This window comes from Nomascus leucogenys, chromosome 2 (genome assembly GCF_006542625.1).
Source record: "Nomascus leucogenys isolate Asia chromosome 2, Asia_NLE_v1, whole genome shotgun sequence".
In the NCBI taxonomy this organism is placed as follows: Eukaryota; Metazoa; Chordata; class Mammalia; order Primates; family Hylobatidae; genus Nomascus; species Nomascus leucogenys.
In genome coordinates, this window is record NC_044382.1 from 148,104,268 (window position 1) to 148,121,239 (window position 16,972).

At 41.2% G+C, this 16,972-nt stretch overlaps 1 protein-coding gene across 1 annotated transcript in view; it reads left to right on the forward strand.

Annotated features, from left to right (window-relative positions):
• Positions 1-13,611, forward strand: part of PLCG2 (phospholipase C gamma 2) — a 169,901-nt gene extending 156,290 nt beyond the window's left edge. The window contains exons 30-32 of the mRNA XM_030819355.1: positions 1,691-1,779; positions 12,029-12,213; positions 13,276-13,611. Of these exons, the coding sequence (XP_030675215.1) occupies positions 1,691-1,779; positions 12,029-12,213; positions 13,276-13,318 (317 nt within the window). The 3' untranslated portion in view covers positions 13,319-13,611. The remainder of the gene's footprint in view (positions 1-1,690; positions 1,780-12,028; positions 12,214-13,275) is intronic.
• The last annotated feature ends 3,361 nt before the right edge of the window (positions 13,612-16,972 follow it).

A 16,972-nucleotide genomic window follows, 5' to 3' on the forward strand; every position in this document is an offset into this window, starting at 1 on the left:
GCTGAAATTCAGTATTGTCAGTATTGTGTGATCATAGCTCACGGCACCCTCAGACTCCTGGTAGCTCACGGCAGCCTCAGACTCCTGGGCTCAAGCAATCCTCCTGCCTCAGTCTCCCTAGTAGCTGGGACTACAGGTGTGCATCACCGTGCCCAGCTAAATTTTTCATTTTATTGTGTTTTTTGTAGAGATGGGGTCTTGCTGTGTTGCCTAGGCTAGTCTTGAACTCCTGGCTTCAAGTGATCCTCCTGCCTTGCCCTCCCCAAGTGCTAGGATTGCAGGCATGAGCCACCATACTTGGCCAACTATGTCATTTAATGATTTTGGTATCTGGGGAAGTCCTGAATGAGTCCCCCATAGATATCAAGGGACAACTGTAGAGTAAAAGTTTCATACAATCTAGGTGGTGGGTAAATACAAGTATTCCTTGTAATTTTTTTTCAGTGTTGCTGTATGTTTAAGAATTTTATATTAAAATGCCAGAAAAACATAAGCCTCCCTTTGTGGGAGAATTATGGTTACAAAATGGAATGCAAATATTATATACCATGTCCATACAGAAATGGTAATACACCTTAGGGGTGTAAAAGGAGAAACTGGGGAGAGAAAAGGAACAGGTTTGTGTAAGAATGCGACCTTCCTCTTCATAAGCAGTGGAAAGTGAGAGATTCAGTGGATATTGTTTGAAGGTGATAAATCAACTGAGAGTATAAAATGTTGCAAGAGAAATAAGCCCAAAATCTGAGTGGTGGAAGGCACAGAGGAAACAGTGGGAGTGTCCTATTTTGGGCATTACTTGTCTTGGAGAATCAGTAGATATGATATAAATGTTTTCAAGACAAACTAGGACCACAGAAGCCATCTCTGAGATACAATGCTAACTGGTAAGGCACTATCATTTGTGATTAAAAGCAACTCAAACATACGCATAGGCAATCTTGGGAAAGATGCTGTTAACAATGGTTCCTTTTAGGACAGAGAGGAGGATTGGGTGGGAGTGACAGTTCTGTTTTAGCCCTGTGTTCTTTTATACTAAATTAAAACAAGCCAGCAAACCAACCTTTGAGATGTTGCCTTAAACATTACTGAATGAGGGTGGGAGAGATTTGGCTCCAACTTGCCCCCCTTCAGCCCCAAATAAAAAGAAACATTGAAATGACTGTGAAACACAGGTCCTAATTGTAAACAGGGAATGTCTTTAGGAGTAGGAAGATCAATACTGCTATGAACTACTAAGGGACAGAAAGATTTCCTCCCATTGGAAATCTTTAAAGATAAAACACACTCTCTGGTCCTGTGCTTTGTAAGGCTGTGAGTGGAGGAAATGGATGAGGATTCACTACTCTTTTGGTCTCAGGAGTATTTAAGGAATTGAACCACAGCTGCAATCACTACACTCAATGTGGAATGTTCTGTGGGTTTTAATTTCTTTTGAGTGAATCATTTTTATTTCTAGATGGTAGATATTTTTAACCTTGCTTCCCTGTATGGACCAGTCAGTCATGGCTGCTGGCCTCTGTGCCTAACCATCAGGATAGGACCTCTGGCTTCCACAAAGTCAGCCCCCAGCATGGGGCACTGACTTCTCTACTCTTTGAACTAGGCGTATGATCCCGAGGTAGCCTCCAAAAAAATCTAAGGTCTGACATTAATTACCTGCCTTTGCATTTTCCTCCTTGTTCTGCTTCAGGATTCAGGTCCGTTCCTCTGAAGAATGGGTACAGCGAGGACATAGAACTGGCTTCCCTCCTGGTTTTCTGTGAGATGCGGCCAGTACTGGTGAGTGGAGAAACACCAGTAAGGGTTCCCTGAGCTATGCCTGCTGGTGAGGATAGAAACGGCCTATGAATACAATTGGCAGATGGACTTAAGCCTATTGAGAATTATCTAGCCCAAGCATGAGACATCATACAAGAATTCCTTTTTGCTAATTCCCCAGAGTGTCCTAGGTTTTCCCTCCCAGCATCCTCCTTTCCTGGAGAATCCTGTGTGACTCTGCGTAGGCAGTGTAGGAAAGGGTGCCGGTATTTGTAAGTTCCTCATAGTTTCACTTCAGCAAGAGCCAGGCCAGATGATGCCTTCCTAGATAGCCTCATCCTTTCTGGATGCTTTTTGTTGCCAGTGGGTCTTTAGGAATCCTATCAAAAAGTGTGATAGCCTCCAATCAAGTAGAATGACCATAAATTAATCACACCCCATGCTGAGCATTTAGATGGAATCCATTTACAAATAAGGCGATCATGCACAGCTTTAGGTGAGTACCCTTTTCCTCCTTTATGCCAGAACTCTTTCCTTAGGATCAATACTCAGATACAGAATTAGTGACATCAGTTAATTTAGGTGAATGGTAAAACTTTAAAACCTGGGCTTTAGCGGAAGCCTTAAACCAGTGAGCATGAAGACCCTTTGCTTAGTTAAGCTTATCTCTCCCCGGCTCACTGAAGATCTGGGATTTGTGCATCTATTGCCTGGGGAAAGGGAACCAGTGCTGCTTCTCTCTATACATAAAACCCCTCCGCAGACATTTCGCAGAAATGTCAAGTGGTAAAAATGGTTTTAGATGGTGGTAGCGCAGCATCTGCCTAGGCCCGCTGCTCTGCAAGGCTGTTGTAAACAACTGGAAACATCATAAATAATTTAAGTGATTAGGTATCACCAGCAGCAGAGAAAATTAGTATATTTAAAAGAAAATTGTGTTGATGCAGATTTGGCTTCCTTGATGAGGGAAGCTTAATGCCGGGGCTGCCACTGTAGGGAGTCAGGGGCGTTGTGTGGGGTTCTAAATGGAAAGTCGACGCTCAGGAATCTGCTTTCTGAAAGTTTTCTTTAGTTCAGCTGCTAGGTCTTGAGATTTCATTTAATTCCACATCTGTCACCTGGTTCTGTGCCACTCACAGGTGCAGCTCGGCATTTCTGTCCACGCTGGGATGAGGAGTCACTCTTGGAAGCCGAGCTGAATTGCATTCGGTAGACCTGGGCTTTCTCCTTAATGCCCACGGTCATACCTTTTATTTATCACCATATCCTCTGGAAGCCAGGGAGAAACTCTGGTAAACAGCCTCAAGACAGACTTTTCTGAGCAAATGATTGATCCAGTAAGGGCTAAGATGGAGTTTACTCATAAAACATTTGCTGAGAAAGAGTTTACAGCCCCAGAAAACTGTCAATAAGCACGTTAAACACCTTCTGAAGAAGCCATTTATATGTCACAATTACTTTATCAAGTCGCAGTCCTTTGTTAGCAGTGTGTTTGGTTTATAAGGAGTATTTTTAGCACCATTTTATTGCCTACTGTATTTTATTTAAGAAGTAAGGAAAGAAAGGTGGGGGAGTTGGAAAGAGTCCCCCAAATAGCCTGTATCTAATGACCGTTACCATCTTGGTAGATTTCCATTGCCTTATGATTTTTTGTATATGATATTTCCACAGTCAGATTCGTACAGGTGCCCTTTTCTACTTCACAGACGACTTTAAATGATTTTCAAAGCCATTGATGCCTGTTTCATCAGGTATGGGTCCCTAATTCACTTATTCTCCTACTAATGGAGAGTTAACCTGTTGGCAGTTTTTTACTTTATAAATAATATAGGTCTTCATGTAACATTTTCTGATTAAAAATTATTTCCCAAGGCTAGATACTTAGCAGTGGAATAATAAATCAAAGAAAAAAGGACCATGTATTTTTACCTGCATGTCAAATTGTTCTCTGCAAGTAAATAGTTTCTCTTAAATTGATGTATTATATCCAATCTTGCCATTAACTGGAATAGGCCTCCATGGGAATGATTTAACATGGTGAGATCCGGAAGAATGGGACTGGGGAAAATAGGAAAGCTTAAATAGTCATCATCTTCCATGGGCAAACTGGCCATTTCTGGAGGGCACATTTGAGAAAAATGGCTGCCCCAGGACCTGTTTAGTACTGATCCTGGGTGGACTGGGTTCTGTTTTGTGCTGGGTAGGAGCTAACGTGCAAGGGGTAGAGAGGCCCTTCTTTAGGGTGAAAGAAAACCCAGGATGCTGTGCACTAGATTAAGGCTCATCCTAGAGCAGATGCGTGAATCCCTTTGTAGAAGAGTGCACATTTTAGAATCCTGGAGGTCCAGGACTGGCAGCTGCACTCTGGCACTGAGCTGGTCCTGGTTTTTGAGGTTGGGAAAGATTTCCTTACACTTGGGGAGACCCGGAGGGACACAAAGGCCCTCCTTATGCCTCATCAGCTAAAGTTGGTCAGTTTGCCTAATGCTGGCTCCAAAGAGCAAAAACTGCTGTGTTTAACATCCATGACCCAAGAGTTTGACATGACTGCTGAATAGACAAAACCATGAGCATGCAGTGGAAAAAGAGGAAGACAGACTAAGATACACACCTGGAACAGGTGGCTGGCAGGTGAAACTGAGCCATTGTAAGCCTCAGATGATGAGACACATACTCATAGGATCTTTCAAAGACATCCAAGTAGAGCACTGGAAAAAGCTTTCCGGAATTCCAAGAAAAGACCTGATTTGTTGCATTAAAAAATTCGGTATATAAAGAGATCTGCATTAGTGACACCAAAGATAATGTGAAGGAAATGTCTCACAATCGAGGGCAACTCCACCATGAGATGGAAAGAAAGGAAAAGGTGGGCTGGGAGGACAGATGCCAAGGACCTAATATCAAAGCATGTCCCAAAGGACAAAGTGAAACAGACGGTGGAGAGCTATTAATGAAATAGCAAATACGGGAAGTGTTTCTCTGATCTGCTGCTTGTGAGGGCCCACTTGGTTGCAGGTGGGATGAATAGAAAACACATCCATACCCTCAGTAATATTTTAGCAGAAATGTTAAGTTCCAAGGATAAATTAAAAAACCTGGACTTGCAACACACTAGTTGTGTATAAAGGAAACTGAATAAGTCTAATATCAGACTTGTCCTTTTTGGTGCTGAAACTAAAAGACTCCCAAAATGGGTAGAATGTGGACTAGGAAGACAGAATAATTGAGTGTCCAGCCTCCAACATGTCAAGGAATTTCAAGATACGCAATATTTTAGATATATCATGTATCCTACTCAAGGGAAATCTTGAGGCAGCCCCTGAATCAATGATATTTTAGTCAGAAAAGAAACTTTTAGATAGGGAGGTGAAGAGAGAGAAACCAGTGAATAATTAATTTTGCAGTACAATTACATCTTACAGGATGGTGACAGTGTGATAAAAATTTTGTCATGGTAAATATCAAATAAGGATTTTTGAATCAGAAGAAATATACCACAATAAAAAATGCCAATCAAAAGCTAAAAAATAATCAAGTATCAACAAAGCACAAGCATGGAAAGGTAAAATAAAGGTATCCTAAAGGGTATTTCAACTTTGATGACTGAGGAATCAGTCAGTAAATAAACTATACTACAGAGGGAGATTTAATGCTACATTTGATGTTAAAGGAAACTGTGACTTTAGTTAGCATTGTTAAACTGAGGGTAACCACTGTCAGAACTGAAAAGCAGAGAAGAAATAAGGAAAAAAGGAGATCAACATAAACTTGACCAAGAGAGTAAAAATAAGGTAAAGAATCAGAAGAAATTAAAGCAAAGTAAAATGTGTAGTAATTGAAGTGAAATGGATAAGAACTTATATTTAATTTGGTGAATGGGCTGAATCCTCCTATTAGAAAAGAAATCTAACTGCAATGTTTACAAGAATAGGCCTAAAGGCAAGGTAAGTAAAACAAATAGGAATACATGGAAGAGTTACTGGGAAAATTGGGAAGGAAAAGTTAACATCAAACTAGAATTTACGATCAGAAGTACTACAGTGTATTAAGATGAACAATATGTGATAAAATGCTTGTTTTCTAAAGGGATATAAAAGTCATTAGCAAATAGCATAGTACTTAAGCATATAAGACAAAAGTTCCTACAAATACAAAGACAACTGTATAAAGAAAAAATCTTTCAGAATTTGGAAAGTTGTATATAAGAAATTAGCAAAGACATAATATCAAAATAATTTGCCTTAAGAAATACACAACTTTGTGTCCTACAAATGGATAATATACACTATTTTCTTCTGTCTCAAACTTTATAAATTTGATTGCATTGTTAGAAAACTTTAATACATTTTTTAAAAATAATGATTTCATAAGTCATTGGCTATAACTTGACAAGATTCAAAAGATACAAAAAGATGGGAAAATTGCTCATAATTTGAAGATAATAATGTTCTAAATATACTAAAACAAGTAAATTACTTAGAAAGTAAAACATTTATGCCATAGTTGCATTTAGAAGGGGAAAGTGCTTGCCTTAAAACTTCACAAAGACTGAAGACATATGTACTGCTAAGTATTCATCTTCAGAACTTTTAAAACACCAATAAAATATAACAAAGGAATAAAATAAGGATAGAAAGAATAAACATTCTGGTTTATCAAAAAGGCCAAATCTTTTGTTTTGAGACAGTGTTTTTTTCTGTCACCCAGGCTGGAGTACATTGGTGTGATCATGGCTCACTGCAGCCTTGACCTCCTAGGCTCAAGTGATCTTCCTGAGTAGCTGGGACTACAGGCATATGCCACTATGCCTGGCTAATTTAAAAATTTTTTGTGTGTGTGTGGAGACAGCGCCCTGCTTTGCTGCCTAGGCTGCTCTCAGATCCTCCTGCCTTAGCCTCCCCAAGTGCTGGAATTACACATGTCAGCCACTGTGTCCAGCCCTCAAACAACCAGTTAAACTCCTTGCCTACTTAATAAAAGAACAAAGAGGAAAAACATGTAAGAGTAAATACTGGAAAGGAGACTGAACCCCAAATAATAAACTAGAGCAAATGGATGTTACCTTAAAGAATGTAAATAGGCTAAAATTGTTCTGAAAAGCAGTAGAAGAGTTAAAACACCTATTAGATAAAACAGGTTTAGGATCTAGATGGTTTTATAGCTTAGTTTTGTCTTCATTTAAGTAATGTATTTCCAACTTTACTCCACCAAAGAAAGAAGAACAATGGAAATCCTTCCTCTGTCTTGAAGCTATACAACTTTCATATCAAAACTGGAGAAAGATAGTACTCCTAGCTTTCCCCTAACCTCATTCAGCCGTAGATCAATGTCATGTGTGAATATAGATGTTAAACTTCAAAAAATAGCAAATGTCCAGCTGTTTACTAGAAGAGCAATATATTACAAGTAAGCATTTATTCTGGAATGCAAGGATGGTTTAACACTGGCAGAGTTAACAACAAATTAAATATGAAAAAAGCATAAACTAGTAGGTGCCATAAATGTAAACAGCCAAATGAAATAATCAGTTTAATTGTAGAAAAAAGGTTGAGTGATCTCTAGTCTATACAAATTTAAACTGTACAAGGCTGTCCTAACAAACAGAAATGTGGTGTGGAAGGAAGGGACAAATGGGAAATCCCGTTTGTGATATTGACAAAAACCGTAACACATTTAGGAGTAATTTAAATAAAGGTACAGAACTTATATAAGAAAAAACAGAATCTTATTAAAAAACAAAACACCATGTGAACAAGTAGAAATTTATACCAACCCTTCCAAAATTAATGTTTGATTGGAATTGGAGGTATCAACATAAACTCAAGTTACATATATATTTATATATTCACACATAGATACATGAATAAATGTGTGTGTTTACATGTTACTACAAATACATACATATCCTAGCTCACTCTGCTGAGTGCCTAGAACTTATGACACCCCGGTCATTGGTTTCTCAATTCCAGATATTGCTAAATATCATATTCCAATAAAAAGAAATCAGGGCTCCTTAGACAAGTGGTTGATTTCCAGACTTACTTGGGATAAATAAAATATAAAAAGGACCTGGAGCATCTTAACATTTCAGTAAATAAAGAAGTGCTAAAAAAATGGTGGAACCACATCAAAGGGGCCTAGGAACCAACCAGGGAGAGCTCCCAATGGCCACAGCTGGAACAATTTGCATAGCAAACTAATGATAATATCAGATTCTAGCACACAGAATGAAATAGCCACATGTCTGTGAATGAATGAATACATAAGAGAGAAGAGATAGCTCTTCCTTACAAATGAATTCTGATTAATAAATGTAGAAGGAATGAGGGAACTAGAAAATCACTATTGAAACAGCATAGTACTAACTGCTGCAGTAAACCCTACTGATGAATGCTAAATGAAAGCTGGAGGAGAAATATATTTCCATTGTCCCAAAAGTGTCTTCCCCCAAGAAATTTATCAATTAGAAAGAAAAAAATAGCAGCTTTACAGCAGACAGACCTTGCAGGCACCACCTTAATCAGATGATCAACGTTACCAACCACCCGGAATAAGGCACGTTGAAATCACATACTTCCTGATGTGAGATGCTGAGAAGGGCACATTGCTTCTGTGACATTCTTGCCAAAACTGCATCGCCTCAAACAAATTATAAGAAGACACCAGACAAAAGGTGCTGGACATTCATACAAAATAACTGACTAGTACTCTTCCAAAGGGTCCTGAGGGAGGAATGAGGAAACCTTACAGATTGTAGGAGACTAAGGCAGCACAATGACTAAAGGTTCTGTGGGATCCCGGATTGGATGTGGGAACAGGAAAAGGAAGTCGGTAGAAAACCCAGTGAAATATGAGTAAGATCTGTAGTTTTAGTATTGCACCGATATTAATTTCTTAGTTTTGATACTTGTACTGTGGTTGTGCGAGATGTTAACACTGTGGAGTCCAGGTGGTTGGGGTGTGTGAGAACACTGTACTATTACTGTACCTTTTTTGTAAGCTTAAACTTCCAACATAAAACAATTTAAAAGGTGTTCCTGGGGGAAAAACTTTATTTTCTGTGTATTTTTTTCCCCCCAACAAACGGTGAAAAAAAAAAACTAAAGGCAGAGAATGCCATAAAGATTTTGTCTCAGGCCAGGTAAAACTTATTACCAAAGGCTTTCTTTATTTTCTAATAAAACAAACTACATTTTTAAGTGAAAACTCAGACTCAAAAGAAATGCAGGAAATAAATATCACAAAATGCTTTCTCTTGACTAGAGTGGTGGTTCCTCAAGTCAAGAGGGCTGGTTCATTTGCTGTAGAGTTATTCACTAAACTGTTTCTATCTTTTATGTTCTTTTCTGAATGTGCATTATATCTCATATATAAACAGTGTACCCAGGAGTACAGTATGTAGCTGCAAATATTTTGGCACTCAGAAAAGGCGATAAAGGTCTGCAGTTATAGAAGCATTCATAGAAAAGGTGAATTTTGAACTTGCACCCGAATAACAAATACTCATTATATAGAATAAAACAACAGAAGCCATTTTCTTCTAGGTGCAGACAAGGGAAAGAGAGACCTTTCATGGTATAGTATTAAGACTTCAATGGGGTTTTCATTTTGCTTTATTTTTTGAGACAGGGTCTCATTGTCTTGCCCAGGCTGGAGTACAGTGGCATGATCGTGGCTCACTGCAGCCTTAACCTCCTGGGCTCTTGTGATCTTACCCTCTGAGCCTCCTCAATAGCTGCAAGTACAGGGTATGCCACCATGCCTGACTAATTTCTTTTATTTTTTTATAGTAACAGGGTCCCGCTATGTTGCCCAGGCTGGTCTTGAACTCCTGGTCAAGCAATCCTCCCACCTCAGCCTCCCAAAGTGCTGGGGATTACAGGCCTGAGGCACTGTGCCCGGCGATTTTATTCTTTTTTCTTTTTTTAACTTTTCTCTGAACTTTATTCTGTAAAATTTTACTTTAAGTTCCAGCATACAAGTGCAGAACGGGTAGGTTTATTACATAGGTATCTGTGTGCCATGGTGGTTTGCTGTACTCATCAACCTGTCATCTAGGTTTTAAGTCCCACATGCATTCCCCACCCCCTAACTAGCCCTGGTGTGTGTTGTTCCCCTCCCTGTGTCCTCATTGTTCAACTCCCACTTATGAGTGAGAACATGTGGTATTTGGTTTTCCATTTCTGTGTTAGTTTGCTAAGGATGATGGCTTCCAGCTTCATCCATGTCCCTGCAAAGGACATTATCTCATTGGTTTTTGTGGCTGGAGAGTATTCCATGGTGTATATGTACCACATTTTCTTTATCTAGTCTATCACTGATGGGCATTTGGGTTGGTTCCATGTCTTTGCTGTTGTACGTGGTGCTGCAGTAAACTTACATGTGCATGGGTCTTTATAGTAGAATGATTTATATTCCTTTGGGTACATACCCAGTAATGGGATTGCTGGATCAAATGGTATTGCTGGTTCTAGATCCTTGAGGAACCACCGTACTGTCTTCCACAATGGTTGAACTAATTTTCATTCCCACCAACAGTGTAAAAGTGTTCCTGTTTCTCCATAGCCTCACCAGCATCTATTGTTTCTTGACTTTTTAATATGCTTTATTCTTAATAGGGAGGAAAGTCATTACCAAGTGAAGTCATTACTGACTCTTCCCAATGCCTCACTTGATACATTCACTTAATCACCAAGGACAGCCTATTTTACCTCTGCTTACTCTTCAACCTTTGCAAACAGCTGGAAACCATCGTCTCTCCCCATTCTCCAAAGTCACAGTTCCAGCTGTTACCCTGGGGACTGTTTTGTTAGGTCATTAAAGGAGGAAAAAAATCTTTCAGAGTATGGTCTGAGTCCATGTTTTTCTAAAAGTAAATGACAAAGGATCTTGTTTGTGCACCTAGACACAGGAGGTGTCTTTCACTTGAACAGGAGACTTTCACTTGAACTCCATCGCGAAAGGCCAGTTGACTTCACCTCCTGCAAAGCCAAGCTTCACAGAGTAGTCAGTGATCCTCTGAAACAGATGAGGTAAAACATCCTCATCCTCCCCCTGCACTGAAACCCAAACTCCCTACCCTGAGCGGCTTTTATCTTTTTTTCTCCCCTAGCATAATGGACTATTTCGGTTCCTGCAACTGAAAAGTTTAGGGGTACATCTTGTTTCAGTCATGGCTGAATCGCTGTGCCCACTCAGTGGCTGTTTTCCTCTTTTTCTGGCACATTCCCAACTTCTTGACACAATAGCAACATGGCCATGACAGGACCACACTCACTACTTCAGCTGATCCCAAGGAAAGAAACTCTACCAAGAGCACCAACGAAAGTCCCACGGATGCGTCTAGTTGGCCTTGCTTTGGTCATGTGCCTGGAGGTGGTACTGGTGGGGGAAGTAGAAATCATTACTAGCTACAGGTGAGGCACATGCCCATCTCTGCAAGATGTAATTTATGATACCTTGGCTTTTTTGGGATAACAGCTTTGAGAGATACTTCATATACCCACATATCATATAATCACTCATTTAAAGTGTACAATTCAATGGTTTATAGCCTATTACGTGTTGTACAGTCATGGCCACAATCAATTTTAGAACATTTCCAACACCCAAAAAGAAATCTCATGCTCATTAGCTGCTGCCACTCACTCCATCCCCCAGACCCCGGTGACCTTTAATCTACTTTGTCTCTATGACTTTGCTAGTTCTGGACACTTCATATAAATGGCATCGTGCGATATGCGATCTTTTAGAGTTGGGCTCTTTCACTTAGCATAATGTTTTCAAGGTTCATCCACTTTGCAGCTTGTTACCTTGCCTTTTAAGGCCCTTAAAAGATTTTAAATTATCTGCCTCCTGCCTGCCTTTTTGCCCTCGTCATGCTGTTTTTTCTCCTCTGCTGGGTTCCACTGTAAGCATGCAGCTGCCTAGACACAGTTGCAGTCAGATAAAGGCCAGAAGGTGACATGTAGACCAAGGGAAAACTGGGTTAGATTAAGAAATAGGATCTACAGGCAATGCAGTCATTATTTCAGTGTTTTGCAATAAAGCAACAGTGTAAAGACCAAGCACTTTTTAAACTGCTTGCTTCCCACACAATAAATAATTGTTTTATCTTTGGTTAAAATAGGCCCTGGCTCTTCTGGGCTAATCCAAGTTGCAAAACTTCTGCTCCATGCTCCCTTCTGGCATGCTTGTGAGATGCCACGTTCACATTTTGGTTTGGAAGGTGTAGTCACCACATGGTTGTTCTCTCCCCTGCATCCTCCAGGAGAGCGAAGAGGAACTTTACTCCTCCTGTCGCCAGCTGAGGAGGCGGCAAGAAGAACTGAACAACCAGCTCTTTCTGTATGACACACACCAGAACTTGCGCAATGCCAACCGGGATGCCCTGATTAAAGAGTTCAATGTTAATGAGAACCAGCTTCAGCTGTACCAAGAGAAATGCAACAAGAGGTAGGTGAGCCCCTCCACCTGCAAACTTTTGGGGGGGTCTCTAGGCACAGTGATATTGGGCACCAGGGGCCAGGCTTCTGGAAAGCCTTCTGAGTTGCTTTCTTCAGAAATCCTTGGCTGGGCATGGTGGCTCACAGGCCAGGCATGGTGGTTCATGCCTGTAATCCCTGCACTTTGGGAGGCTGAGGCAGTTGGATCACCTGAGGTCAGGAGTTCAAGACCAGTGTGCCCAACATGGAGAAACCCTGTCTCTACTAAAAATACAAAAATTAGCCGGGCATGATGGTGGGGGCCTGTAATCCCAGCTACTTGGGAGGCTGAGGCAGGAGAATCGTTTGAATCTGGGAGGCAGAGGTTGCAGTGAGCCGAGATCACACCATTGCACTCCAGCCTGGGCAACAGAGGGAGACTCCGTCAGAAAAAAAAAAAAAAAATCCTTTGGCACCCTTGACTCTAGTTCTCTTTGTTCTAGAAATTAACCTACAGTAATACCTTAGGCGATTGCCACTTCCCCTAAGTAGAACTGTTTCCTCTAGAAGGACACTTCAATAAATGGTGAAAATGAGTGATGACCACTGGCTTTTAAGGAGTCCTTATTGTGTTCCCAAGAATGGGCTAGTCCAGTGGCTCTAGATTGGGTCAAGATCCCCCAACAGGGATGCTTCTGGTTGTGCTACAGGCATGTAATGGGGTGCGGGGCGGCCGCGGTTGCCAAGTGTTTCATAATGTGTCTAAATGTCCTAAGAAAGAATCATCCAGACAAAAATCCTAATAGTAGCCACCAATGAGAAACTGTGCTGCCTGCCTTACTCACATTATTCTCATTTAATCTTCCTGTCAGCCTGCAGAGTAGCTCTTACTCTATTTTACCATTGAGGAGATTTAACCTCTCTGAGTCCCAATGTCTTACCAGGAACTTGGAGTCTGCCTCTCTGACACTCAGCCCTATACCATCCAGCTCTGAATGACTGGCAAATGTATGGAAAGAGAAATGTTACAGAGTTCAGCACGTAGCCCATTTCTCATGCCCCAGTGCTGATGGTGAAATCTGTTTTATTTCAGGTTAAGAGAGAAGAGAGTCAGCAACAGCAAGTTTTATTCATAGAAGCTGGGGTATGTGTGTAACGGTATTGTGTGTGTGCACATGTGTGTTTGCATGTAGGAGAATGTTCCCTATTCACACTCTGGGAAGACGCTAATCTGTGACATCTTTTCTTCAAGCCTGCCATCAAGGACATTTCTGAAGACCCAACTGGCATGAGTTGGCGTAATTTCCTATTATTTTCATCTTGGACAACTTTCTTAACTTATATTCTTTACAGAGGATTCCCCAAAATGTGCTCGTTTTTGGCCTCTCATGTTCCAAACCTCATTGAATAAAAGCAATGAAAACCTTGATCAGTTAAGCCTTCTGTTGCACGACCTGTACAGTGAACAGGATTTCTTTTCTGGCCAAAAAGATTTTGCCTCTAATGATCCAGGTAATTGATGTCCATGGAAGATGAGCTGGAAATGTAAGAAACTATTCATGAGATTCTGAAAAAGATTTTAACTCAAAGGCAAATGATTCCATAAGGGTCCAAAGAGAAGCCCTACCCACAGGCAGCCTGCTCAGTTAAATGTACTTTACCACCGGCTGCCTGCCGCAGTCCACAAGAAAATGGCTGAGTGATGGGATCTGTTCATTAAGACAATTTCTAATTAATGGTGACAGCTTGTTTTGTTACTAGAGTTACTGGGATGGAGTTAGCAATCTTGGGGCCTCTTTGTTTTAAAAAGCCCATCAGAGAGACCAGAACCCTGCTGCAGGGGCAGGTTCTCACTTGCCCCTGGCTCTGCCAGCTGCTGGGAGGCTCTGGCCCCACTAATCCCTCATGGCCCTACTGAACTGGCTGGGAGGCTGCTGGAATGGCCCTTGGTCCACAGCTCTCCACAGGCAAGAGGTCAATTGCTGCCTGAAAGAGGCAGACAAAAGTTAGGTTGATGGCGAAATGTCTCTGGGTTACCCAGTGTTCTGGAGTAGCAAGCTGAGCTTTAATGGGCTCAGCATTAGGGTGTTACAGAAAATCTCAAATGCAGCCATCTCCCTTGGGGCAAATCTACCTAGTTCATGATAACATGTGCGGCTGGCGAGGGCTTTACACCTCTGCATCTTAAGATGTTAATACATACCAATGATGTAATATGGCTTTTTAAAGGAGAGGAGAGTGCTGGGTTGGGAAGGCAGGTGGTTAGTGGAGTCACAACTTCTCAATGAGTGAATTTACAACTGATGGGAAAATGGGTGTAACTGTGAGAAGCAAATGGCTGTGGTGGGGAAAAACAAACCAGCAGTAAGCCTGATGCTTGATGTGGATGGAACTGGCCCCTAGAAGCCCATATGGCCCTCTTCTTGTTATCTGAGATGCTGGGCTTAGCATGCATGTACTGCTGAAAAGCAGGGCAGAACAAATCAGGCTCTGACCAGAAGACCCTTCTGGTCCCTTCACTCTACAAAAACTTACTGATCACCTCCACATGCCAAATACAGTGCCAAGATTTGGGGGTGTGATGTTAAAAAAATAAAAAGCTCTGAGTCTCATCAATCATCTCCATCCACGAGCTCCTAAAAGAAAGGCATTTACCTTGCTTGAAGCCAGGAATACAGGGAACAGCAGTCTGGCCAAGGAAGGGCTGTTATCTGGTGCTATCACTCCAGTTACTCCTCCAGCTGGGAGTTGCTATTTTATTTGGCAGTCAGCAACTGAAGAGAGAGCATTCCTCTTAGTGGCAGATGTTCAAAGCAACTTTCAAGAAAGGCTAGGTGAGAAGGGCACTGGGATGAGTGCTGCAGGCACTCCGTAGCCAGGGCCCCATTAGCCTTTGGCCAGGTACCCACCAGAACCTATTTATTGCACCTGGCATCTCCCCCAACCCCTCTCAGCTCTGTCACGACTTCCACACAGCAGAGCTCAGGTGTTGCTGTCATTACGTCCTTTCAGCTCCTCACTTCATTCTACTTTAAAGCCACAGTGCTAAGACCTGCATCCCCTTGCTGCCCAAATGGGTTTTTTGCTACCATATCAAAGAAATTGACATACGGCGGCATAGGAAGCAGAAGCTAAGCCTCTCTCCAGCTGCTGCTGTGTAAAACCCACGCATGGCCAAAGAGCAGTCAGGGGATTATGACATAAATGGTGCTGGGAAGAACCCTCTGCCTAAAACTGTCTCCTTCTCCTGCTGCTACAACTGGAATCCACCATGAGCCAGTACTTGCTTCGGTTCTTTCCTCCTGTCCTTGACAGAGTAACACATTAATGTGGTTCTTGGTGGTGTCGGGGACTAATTCTCTCAGGAAAGGCACACATGGTATGATGGCTCTTCCCAGAGTCTGTTTGATGCTACATAACTTCATCATCTAGCTGAGATATGCTTCCTACATGACTGTTAAAGCACAGGCAATCCAGGCCAAGAAGACTAGTAACAGGCACGTTCTCAAAGATGGAAGCAGCACTGATAGATCAAAACCACCAATGCATACGTATTACATTGTTTTTGTTCACCATTTTCCTAAGCGTGTTATTTAGAATATTGGTTATTACACGGAAAAATAAAGTGTGGAGGCTGGTTAGGCCTTGTGAGTTTGGGAAACTTAGGTTATAAAAGCTAGATAGTTTTTCTACTGTGAGACGAGATGTGCAGCAGTGAAAGGTGTAGAGGGTCTTGTTTTCCGAATTTGATCTAAGACTCTTTTTGCCAGAAGTGTCTCATGGGACTTATCTACAGTGGAACACATTTGAAGACCTACTGCTCTATTAAGAAGGCAGCCGGGCAACATGGTCTGATACTTCGTATGCTTTGTGACCTAGTTAAAATCTAAACTTAAGTCGCCATGGCCAGTGGTCTTCAGATTAAGCTAGCCTTACCCCTGGGAGTATACCAGAGCTTTGCAAGGAATACACAGACTCCGGTACTCTCAGGGGAGCAGTGTTCAGAGCCTCATCTTCCTGTTGTATTCTTCTCTAAGACTCATCTGCCTGAGAAAATGCCCTTTTCTCACCTTACAAAAGAAAATATGGCTTTCTCCACCTCTAGTCTTATTGTAGAGCATGTCCCAAGGTGTAAAATTCAAAATGGGGATATTTGGAAAGTGAAAGACTTACCTACAGGGCACAAATCCATTTGCAAATGGATTTTCCAAGTTTTTCTGGTGGTTCCAAATTTTTTGCTTTCAACAAAGTGGGAGGAACAACCTGTAGATTTCTGAGTCTCTTAGCATGTAACTACAAAGGGGTTGGAAGAATTCAGCGATTCTGCTATCATAAAGCTTCCGTTCCCACTGATGCATCTATGTGAACAAGGATCAACACCTCCATAAATGAAATTGAAAAGGGAAAATAGAATCGATGATGAACTTTTGCTCAATCTTAAGATGTTATCAATCTACATAGATGAAATAATTGTGGAGATGAGCCCTCTTTATCTCATTAAGTGATACATTTCCAATGAAGTTTTCCTATGTTTAATAATTTAGTGAAATTTGTGGTTCTATGTGTTTATTGATTCAGCTCAATCCAGAGGAAAATTTTAAAGGCTTACAGCCTTAGGATTATAGGATATTATATAATACTTTTGGTACAGAGATAGAATTAAATAACATAAAAATCAAAAATTTATTAGGGTAAAATTTTGAGGGAGAAGTGGTATGAAAATACAAATTCAAGGAGTAAAAGTTGGGCATTCTTTGCTACTAAAAATTGCCTTGTTCCAAGTTAGACTG